The 11,572-nt window shown below is 31.4% G+C and overlaps 1 protein-coding gene across 1 annotated transcript; it reads left to right on the top strand.

Moving 5' to 3' along the window:
* The first annotated feature begins 846 nt into the window (after positions 1-846).
* On the top strand, positions 847-11,104 carry LOC127719626 (inactive C-alpha-formylglycine-generating enzyme 2-like). The gene is made up of 8 exons (XM_052225847.1): positions 847-990; positions 3,470-3,635; positions 6,002-6,149; positions 6,671-6,821; positions 7,756-7,811; positions 9,186-9,270; positions 10,140-10,302; positions 10,765-11,104. Exons 1-8 carry the CDS (start codon positions 912-914, stop codon positions 10,979-10,981), a joined length of 1,065 nt encoding a protein of 354 aa, XP_052081807.1. The 5' UTR covers positions 847-911; the 3' UTR covers positions 10,982-11,104.
* The last annotated feature ends 468 nt before the right edge of the window (positions 11,105-11,572 follow it).

Consider the following 11,572-nt stretch of genomic DNA (forward strand, 5'->3'; position numbering starts at 1 on the left):
GATCTTGGTATCTTCCGATGGTATATACATCTCTTGACAAACTGTATGGAATAGCTAAGTACTATATGTTGTAATATTAATTCGCAAGTAAATCAATTTTAAACGTTAATTTTAAAAATAGTTTATCTGTAAATAATGTAATTTCAAAATAGGTCTTAATTTGGGAAATATTCAGAAATGCATGGTTATTGGTATATAACATATTTTAGTCTAGTGTCCATAACAATCATTCTAAGATAAAAACTAAAATTCAGATTATTTTAAAAAGCAGATGATTCTTCAGAATATGTAAAATTTGGTTTCCATATATACTATTTTGTGTAAAGCGAACGTTCTATATATGATTAATTAAAAAAAAATATTGGGTGTGGTATGATTGCTTCTCAACCACGCAAGATCCATACAGTAAATCAAGGTCGCTAAAGACCCTCGCAGGAGTAGTGTAGTTGCCAATGAGACAATTATTGACCTAAGACCGGAGGATATTATGAAGGATGTAAAAACGGCGTTCAACAATGAAAAACCCATATATCGTATATCAAATTTTCTGACTAAAATGAAAAGTTGGTTATTAGTTACTGTAGTTTTAAACATCGAGTAATCACCTTTTAAACCACTCTTTTAAACCAATTATTAATTCGTACATTTTTTTAATTTATTTTCATGATTTTTTCCTTTCAATTTGCAAGCAGATCAGTGTATTACTTAGGAAGACTTTATTGACAATATTTCATCGACAATGTTAAAAAATCAAATATCTGAATCAATGAATGTATAAAGAAACGTGTAAACTCTTTTTATAACACAGGAACGTCAATACTATTATCCGTAGTCTATACGGCCACGTGGTTAGGTGATGTGTAACAGCCGGTGTCACCATTGACCATATTATATTTTCCGTCCCATCCAACATGGCGAATATCTATTTTAATTTAGTTTTTATCTTACTTTTATATGTTTTAGAAATATTTGCATTGGATTTAAAAAACGGTAAGTCTAACTAGTTAAGGATTTTTTCCCGATGTTAATCAATCCACATGAAAAACAATTCGAAATTTGTTATATTACGTGTATATTTCATGATTCACATAATAAGCATGATTAGAAATTATTACATTATTTACTGCAATCGTACACAATTTTTCAAGTTCGTAAGAAAATTAACTTAAGCGTCATATTCACTACCAACTAGAGTATCTGGTGCATATATTAGGAAGGTTTAACGGTTCTGTAATGCAGTGTACCGCGCCTGCGTTACAGGAAACATCAATTTACAGCGCTGTCTATTTATATTTTGAATTTGATAGTAATTTAATTGTACCCTTTCTGAGATTATTTAAGGAAAGTTTAATCTAAAATGCAAAAACGTGCATCTTTGGATACATCATGAAAACACAGAATACACGGGACTTTATATCTAAACAATCATAACTAAATATGCAAGGGAGTTAAACTACACAGGTTTATAATATAAGGTTTAAGTGAACACTGTATTATATGACAATGGTGCTTTACATCAAAATTCTTAGATTAATGTTCTGGGTTACATCGATAGATTATCTATGCTCAGGATTTAAACCGTGAATGTGAAGGTGTGTAGAGCTAATTTCAAAATTATTTACAAATGTTGAAATGCTTTTGCATACGAGGTTGGTCTTCAGATTTATTTAAGTAATAAATATAAACTGACTTAAAGTCATATGTTTGGTGTCGTGAGACCTGACTTAGTTAAATGATAAGAATTAACTAGCTATGTATTACGCGAAAAAGGGAAGATTGAAACTTGTTTGCTTAACGTTTCAGTTGCAAATATTTCATGCATATTCAATACGAGAACAAAATAAACAAAGCAGTGTCTGCCAAATTGGGCGATCGAGATTAATGGCGGGAATTTAGACTTTTAATAAGGAAAGAGGTACGTTATATTAGGACAGACACTTTGCCTTGCAAGAGGCTTCTTGTGACCCCTAAAGGAGCTTTTGGCAAAGGCATTTTAACGTGAAGACAGCGTGATAGTATCCCCCTATACGCGGCATCAACATTAACGTCCAAATATGATTTCATGTAGATACGTATGTATATATCATGTACAGCCAAAAGGACGACCCTTTTTCGCATTGGTTTTACTGCGGGATGGAAAAGTGAATATATTTCTACACCCACGCCAGTCAAAGTGAAGACAACGTTTTTACATTTGTGTTCATGCAAAATAATAACATAAAACCAACGAATCAAATTGTGAAAGGGTTAACATTTTAATTTGTTTTGGAAAACAATGATGTTCTACAATAAAAATCTTACATTTTATTTCAATATATTAATCATATTCGGCAATGCGACGGCTTTCCACCTTTATCCAATTTTGGGCGGGGGGGGGGGGGGGGGGGGGTCAGGGGGGAGTGATTTAAAAGAAATGATATAATGTACACGAATGTTGCTTTTATCATGTTTTTCACTTTGAAATGAGTTGGATGACATTGAAATGAATTATGCCGAAAATAGCTTAAACAATTCCAGGTTTGTGTAAAATGCAGTGATCTTTATGTCAATAATTCAATACGTTTAACAATATTAAACAAGTACATTGTAGTAGTGGGATTCGCTGTTATACAATTAAATTAAGTACAGATTTGCATCTTTATTATATTTATTTAATTGATCATGAAGTCGACATATTTTTGGTATTATAACGATTGATTACATACAGAGAACACCTGTGATTACATATACAATAGAATGTGGTCTTTAAACATGTTAATCAATCAAACGCTACTTTCATGGATTAATTACTTTTCTGTCAAATGTTCTATTTTTGATAGCAGCGTAAGCTATTTTAGAAGATGTTTAGGATCATTTACCATAATTCTGAATGCTTGACCCAAAGCTTGGTAGCAAATATTTTTTTTTCACACCATTAAAAAAACGTTATGGAAATTTTGTCATATTTTCTATTCTTATGAGCAGTGGAAGCAATGTCTCAAGGCAGAATAATCAACCGAATTAATTAAAAAAAAAAGCTTTTCCTACCCGAAGGTATATATTGTCTCAGTCAATTGTTTTGATTCGAGCGCCACTGATGAGTCTTGTGCAGGCGAACCGCCTGTATGCCATACAAAATTATTAGCTTTTACAACCGCTGGGTCGATGCCAATGACATCCGACGGTATCACCAGCCCAGTAGTAAGCACTTTCGTGTTGACATTGATATGTTAATTTTCTGAAAATTTACTGTTTATAAAATGTTGATTTATTTGAAACACCAAGTTTATCTCTCCAACTTCGTATTTGGTTTGGCGTCCTAACTTATTTTCACTCTGCAATTGATTGTACCAATTTATGATAAGACAGTTTTTCTCGATTTGTACCATCTAATGACACATCAAAGAGTTTTCTGTTGGTATGTTTTTAAGTGAATTTGTATATCTACACTTTAGAATTACCTTTTTTTTACTAAATTATTTCTTTTCAGTTATTGATCATTATGAGAGATACAACTTAATGAAAGTTTTAGAAGGGGGTAAATTTCTTAAAGGAATAAATGATCCGAAATCGGAGACGGGAGAATATCCGGTAGAGGTAGCAGAAGTGAAGCCATTTTATATTGACGTATATCCGGTTACAAATGCACAGTTCTGGTAAGTTGTTACATTTGTAACACGATTAATGAAAATGTGGCATCGTTGTGTGGGATTTGTAGTATACATAGTATATTCTAATATTCTATGATTATTTCGATTTTTAGATTCCCTGTCATGTTATTTTCGAACAAGTGTGGATTTTCATGTGGGTTTGAGTATCTCCAAAAAAAGCTTAGCTAAATATTTTATTTTTTTTACTTGTGATAACCAGAAACTTTTTTCCAGAAACGTTTTTCAGTGAAAAATGTTCTGTCTTGTTAAGAAGCTATTAAAACATGTAGCACTGTTCTTTTATTACCTTTGCATTGTATATAAATATTAAATGAAGATTTTGTGGGCAAGTGTTAATGAGATAGTATCTTAACAAACAAAATGATATTCTAAACAACAACATGCTATTCCAACAAACACCGTGATATCCTTACCAACAACGTGATATCCGAAACAACACCGCGATATACAAACCAACAACACGATCTTCAAAATAACAATTCGATATCCTAACCAACAACACGATATCTTAACCAACAACATTAACAGCTACAATACATAGAGAGATATAAAACATAAATATTCAGAGGTATTCAGCATGATTTGAACACATTTAAAGGAGACCACTAGCAATCATGTTCAAATTAAACAGTGTTCGTTGGTGACAACATTTCATTTAAAAAATATTTCGATGCTTGATATAAGAGTGTAATATATTATTCTTGGTTTAAAGAGGTAAATTGTTAAATAAGTTTTGACAAATCTAAATTTTTAATTTTCAATATTGATATGTTTATAAAATGTTGGTTCCAAATTAGGCCAATTGACAATTTGTAATATAAAAAGATAAGATTATATTATCATTATAGTGAACAAATTGGTTTTTTTTCTTCAAATAACTGACCCTGTCTTTGCTAATGCAAACTTAGTTCCAGGTATATTTTTACTTTCTACAAGGAAGTAAAATTGCTTTTGTCATCTGTTTTGCTAGGTCTTCTTGTTATAGAGTTATCTATTTTGTTTTATCTATCGATATCTTTATGTATGCTTGGTCTTTCATTTTCGTTGTTTCTTCTTTCGCTTGAATTGTCATTATGTATTCCAGTTTATCTTTTTACTTTTTATTTGGTTATCAAGTTATTTCTAGGTCCTTGAATGGAAGTTTGTTTTTGTGCCTTCCATTGTCGTATGTTATCCAACTGAAATGTCGTTTTTGTCCTGATTTTCATGTGGGTTTGAGTATCTCCAAAAAAAGCTTAGCTAAATATTTTATTTTTTTTACTTGTGATAACCAGAAACTTTTTTCCAGAAACATTTTTCAGTGAAAAATGTTCTGTCTTGTTAAGAAGCTATTAAAACATGTAGCACTGTTCTTTTATTACCTTTGCATTGTATATAAATATTAAATGAAGATTTTGTGGTCAAGTGTTAATGAGATAGTATCTTAACAAACAAAATGATATTCTAACCAACAACATGCTATTCCAACAAACACCGTGATATCCTTACCAACAACGTGATATCAGAAACAACACGATCTTCAAAATAACAATTCGATATCCTAACCAACAACACGATATCTTAACCAACAACATTAACAGCTACAATACATAGAGAGATATAAAACATAAATATTCAGAGGTATTCAGCATGATTTGAACACATTTAAAGGAGACCACTAGCAATCATGTTCGAATTAAACAGTGTTCGTTGGTGACAACATTTCATTTAAAAAATATTTCGATGCTTGATATAAGAGTGTAATATATTATTCTTGGTTTAAAGAGGTAAATTGTTAAATAAGTTTTGACAAATCTAAATTTTTAATTTTCAATATTGATATGTTTATAAAATGTTGGTTCCAAATTAGGCCAATTGACAATTTGTAATATAAAAAGATAAGATTATATTATCATTATAGTGAACAAATTGGTTTTTTTTCTTCAAATAACTGACCCTGTCTTTGCTAATGCAAACTTAGTTCCAGGTATATTTTTACTTTCTACAAGGAAGTAAAATTGCTTTTGTCATCTGTTTTGCTAGGTCTTCTTGTTATAGAGTTATCTATTTTGTTTTATCTATCGATATCTTTATGTATGCTTGGTCTTTCATTTTCGTTGTTTCTTCTTTCGCTTGAATTGTCATTATGTATTCCAGTTTATCTTTTTACTTTTTATTTGGTTATCAAGTTATTTCTAGGTCCTTGAATGGAGGTTTGTTTTTGTGCCTTCCATTGTCGTATGTTATCCAACTGAAATGTCGTTTTTGTCCGCCTTGTTCACTATTGTCATTAATTTCTGCTTGTTTTTTTTGTATAACTTTTGTATTTGTATTTTTTGTGTGAACTAGCATTACTATTTTTATTTAATCAGGAAGTTTAAACAATTAAGATCCGGATACAAAACTGATGCAGAAGTTCAAAACTGGTCATATGTACTGCGACCCTTTGTAAACGGAACTGACATAACACAATTCAGAGATGCGCCGTGGGTTGAGGTCAAAGGCGCACAGTGGGATAAGGTAAGACATTTAACGATAAATAAAATTGAGATCAAGCAATTCAATGTTTTGTGTTGTTTAGATTACTATCCTGTATATTCATAAACAAAATTAACAGATATTAAAGCTATAAATGTTTATACATAAGATGCAGCTTACACATTATCCATTATAACAAAATTTTGATACACATAGTAATATGTTCACCTTTTTTTACTTACTAAAAAGTTAGCTTGCACAGGTTAAGTTGTGCAGTAGAGGCCCTGTTGATTTTGATAATCAAACTCTTATTAAAATGTATTTGGCTCTATAGCGATCATGACGATAATGAAGACTATACTTCAATAGACCCCATTCGCCCTGAAATTGGTATCAAGCGTGTATATTGCTTCAAACAATAAAGTGTTTTATTAAGGAAACTACCAAATAACGAAACATATTGGTTGTTAAATACATTGATTACGTAAAGATGATCGATTTAATCAAAAACAAAGTAGTAAATAGGTCAAGTTATGTATGTTAGCATTTTTTATCATTTCTAGCCAGAAGGTCCTAATTCTACCATCATAGATCGACTGGATTACCCTGTTGTACATGTTAGTTACCATGATGCAAAAGCTTTCTGTGAACATTATAAGAAACGAATACCATTGGAAGTGGAATGGGAGTTTGCAGCCCGTGGAGGGTATTATGGTATACATTCATATTCGCTTATTTACTATTCAGGTGTTAGAGTAACAAGTAAAGACCCACTTGTGAAACATGAAGATACCAAGATTTTTTTTCGAAAATTAAATATTTGATATTAAAAACAAATGAATAGTGGGGTCAGTTCTGACCCGTCTTAAAAACTGTTGGTATACGTCAATGAACAGCAACCAAACGACACACATATACAAAAGAAAAACAACCTTTACATAGTTCATAGTGGATGGATTTGCTTTCACACATGTAAATATGCACGGGAAATTTTACAAAATTAGACAAAAAAGGGAAAATCGTCATAATTTCAACACACATCAAATACGATATCGGCTGAAAAAAATCCCATAATAAACCCTATATACAAATTTTATAATAATAGGTGACTTAAATTTTATTGGACATTTATATTTTACAACTTTTTGAAGCACTAGTTTAATGTATGAAATAATTTATAAAATTATGTGGCAGACTTAATCAATTCTTCTCTGTCATTGATATTTAACTTTTATCACTGGTCTGTTCATATGCTTATAAGGTGATGGGTTTGAATTTGCAAATTTATAGGGATCTTTATAGACTTATTTCACATGTTAAGTGAGCAAGTTTGAGGAAAGATTAGAAAAACACCATTACTTCTCCCTCAGATTAAAATGATCGTTTCCTAAGCAAAACGCAATTTATTTTATTCAATGATTCATAAATATAGTTTTTAACCTTTTTGATGAAGCGCTTAGTTGAAGTTGAATCTTGTATCAAATGTAGCTCTTTATGATAACTGCAAACGTTAAAAAGCAAACCTTCTAGATAGAAATTTTTAAAACATCGTCAATTGTGTAAACTCTTTAGCGCGTAACAATGTTCATCGCTTGAGAGAAAAGCTGACAAATGAACCTCAGTGATATTTTATGTTTTTGTTATTTAGCGAAAGATTATCCTTGGGGAGACAGATATCAAAAGAACAGAGCTAATTTATGGCAGGTAAAATAAGATTTCATATTAACACATCATGTAGATAGGCATTGAAATAATAAGTCGAAGAAACAAACATCAAACGGGCGTCCTACTCTATAAAGGGTTTTACTACTGAACGAGAGAAGTCTAGGGATCCCAATATTTCTACCTGTTGACTTAAGGTGGCACGGTAATATTTACATTTATGTATATTTAGGTTGCTCTTTTGTGTACCCTACTTAAGTCAATGTATCTGAACACTTTGATTGGACAAACAATACAGTATCTACTGAACATACGTTCCCAAGCTGAGGGATGAATCAGGTGTAGAAAAATATGAAATAATTTTACATACAGGTGAAAATGAAGTTTTGAGATTTTTTTTTAAATTTTGTATTCACTGCATGACAAAAGACATAAAACACACTAGTGGCCTTAGTTTATAAAGATAGCAGAAAAAGTAAACGGTCATCATACATATTCAAATTCATTTCTGGATATTACAATGAAAGTACTTCAGTTAACTGTATATGAAGGTTTTTGTGCAGTGTTAGAAAGTGGTGAAAATTCTAAAAAGGCTATCATTATCCCTATGGGCCAGGAAATGCTACCTGATGACAAGAAATATTTCCGTCATGATAGAATCACGAACGAAGATAGCAGATCGGAATAGTGGCTACAACAACTAGAATATATCTAAAACTCATCCGTGACTATCGAAGATAGCAGATAGGAATAGTGGCTACAACAACTAGACTATATCTAAAACTCATCTGTGACTATCGAAGATAGCAAATAGGAATAGTGGCTACAACAACTAGAATATATCTTAAACTCATCTGTGGCTCGAAAAACACGTATCAAAGTTAATCAAATCATTAAGCTCTCAGTTTTGATTTTGGTCTCATCTTATTTTAATAATTTAAACGATACCAGATATTTTCCAATTTCTTTTTGCCAAATCGCACAATAATTTTTGAGATAGGAAATGGGAGATAACTCAAAAGAGAACAAGAAGAACATTATTTAAATTGTTGTTATTACTTTAAACAGTTTTTTTCTTAATTCTTCTCAGCGGTATATTGCAAACTATGATATATAAAGAAAGGATAACTTTATCTTCGATCAATCGCCTTCACCCAAGGGATCAAAATAGACAGTCAATGCATTGCTTTTTATTAGAAATGTAATTTGATTTGAAAATACGAAGCACTAACTTACTTTCAATTACGAACAATGTTTGCATTATCAATTATATTATGATTCTGTAATGTTTGACCTTCTATGTCACATGTATTTTGTACCCGTCGCATATCATTAACAATAAAGCATTGACTTTGAATTACTAATCTCTATAAAGAACAATGTCTTTTGACCAGACAAATCGATTTAATGTTGCAGGGAAAGTTTCCAAATGGAAATACAAAAGCAGACAAGTGGGAAGGATTGAGTCCTGTTCATGCATTTTCTGCTCAAAATGATTTTGGTATGTATAAAAAAAAGACAAAGTTAACTTCATAGACCTCTTATATTGACTTCTAATGAAAATTAGAGGGAAAGAAAGCATTATATCAAATAAAAATCGATATTGTATGTATGACAAAAACAAATATTATTATTTTTCATATCGTTGAAAGATAAAAGATGGTACAGTGAAAAATAGTCTCCTATAGTTTCATGAGGACTGTTCCCTATTAAAAGTTTTATAAATTGCATAATGCAACTTTTATGGTCATATTTAATATTTAATGTCCTACGTAATATAAGAAGACCAATCACGTACAAAACAAAACTGAATATAAAAAAAAACAACATAAAAATAATAAAATATAACAAGAAAATGGGGTTCTTGTATTCTTATTTTCTCCAAATAATAAACAAGACCAATATCGGGTCTGGACCTGCGTCGCTGCACGCAATTGATTTAATGTGTGTACTGAAGCATGTCTGATGAAGTAAATGTCCAAAACTATGTTCAATTGGATGATACATAAACGATGTTTCCGTACACAATGAGAGTTATAAAATTTCAAACTGGCAACAAACTAGAAGTGGCTGCACGACAGTTGTCAAAATCGGGTACAAGCCACAAGTCAATATTATCAACATCCAGACCAAATATAGAATTATTTGATTCCAATAAAGCCAAGAAAACTTGGACGGAAGGTTTTTAGCCAAGGTGTGTTTTTCATGATCTATAAAATTAAATCTAAAATATTGAAGGATAATACTACACAAAATCGCAGAATGTACCATTCATAACTCCAGAAGAGATACTTTCATTTCACGATGCAAACATAAATTATATTTAATATTCTGCATGATGAAAACATTATTTAGCCCTATTTTTTTCAGGATTATATGATATGCAAGGCAATGTATGGGAATGGACAGACACTAGATATTATGAAAGAGTAGTACCTCGACACGTACAAGATCGGATGTATGTTGTCAAAGGTTGCTCCTTTGTGGATACCAGGGATGGTAAAGCTAACAGCATAGTCAGAGTTGCTCAAAGGTAAAATCAGATATCAAAACCTTGAACGTTATATTTTCTTATTGAATATGTTTTCACGGAACAAGCGCTCTTGCTTCTATGTCTTCTAGCTGATGTAGTACAAAGTTTTGTAGAGTTGTGTAGAAAAGTTTAGCCAGGGATGAAGCAATTTTAAAATGCAACTTCACCCTAAAATGTCTTTGTTTTCTTGATAAGTCTAGGAGGACCAAGTTTTCACACAAAAAGGCAATATTAAATCACCCGAGTCTACCAGGAATAAACGGTTTTATTTGGCATACATCAACGAGACAGCTACCAAACGACAAAAATTAATCACTACAGGAGATTCTCATTTTACACGTAGTAGCAATATTTAATGAAACACTTTTACTATTTGTTGAAATTTTGATCTTGTATATTATTATTGAATTTCTTTATTTAATATATTATACCTACAGTAAATAGATATTATCTGCATTACAGAATGGGTCTTGAACCGAGCTACACAGCACAAAACGTAGGGTTTAGATGTGCCAAAAGTGCAAAGCATTATTGGAAACCACCAGTAGCTCCACAGAAAAAAGTCCTGCCATCGGAAAGACCAGCAGGTCCAAGGCATCATCTAAGATCTGAAATGGCTGACCCTGATTTAGCTGAAAAATTAAAGCAACAACGATTAAAAAGGAAGGAAGAATTATGATGAAATGAAACTTGTAGAACTTAAAATTACTTAATTCAAATTCAATGCGTACTTAATAATAAGAACATTGCAGTTTTGCTTGTTTAGATTTTTTTATATTAAAAAGCATTTTTGAAAAAGAAATAGTATTATTGAATCATCCTCCTCATTTTTGTCCTTTCATTAAAAGAAATTATTTTGTTTTGTATATCCCACTCTAAAGTGGAGCTATATTGCACACACATTGTCTGAACGACCGTGCGTCCAACACATATCTTCGTCACACTTTTCTCAGAGACTACTGAGTAGAATGACTTAAATTCATACTTGGTCACCAATGTTGAATAAATTACAATTTCTTGTCACATTTTTCTCATTAGTATTGAACAGAATGACTTAATATTTGGTCAGCAGGTTTACAGTAATGACTTGTATAATATATAAGTGTGTGTGTGTTTGCGTTTCAAATACTTCCCGTTTTCCGATATGTTGAATTGCTAGGGTGGTATGCTGAGCGCGACTACGCGCTCATTGATGTTGTCTATGTAGAGCAGTGGTTTGAATTAATTTTACAGTAGGTATTATACCTAGTCATAAAAGCTGATTGGTATA

This window comes from Mytilus californianus, unplaced genomic scaffold (genome assembly GCF_021869535.1).
Source record: "Mytilus californianus isolate M0D057914Y unplaced genomic scaffold, xbMytCali1.0.p SCAF_11, whole genome shotgun sequence".
NCBI classification, from domain to species: Eukaryota; Metazoa; Mollusca; class Bivalvia; order Mytilida; family Mytilidae; genus Mytilus; species Mytilus californianus.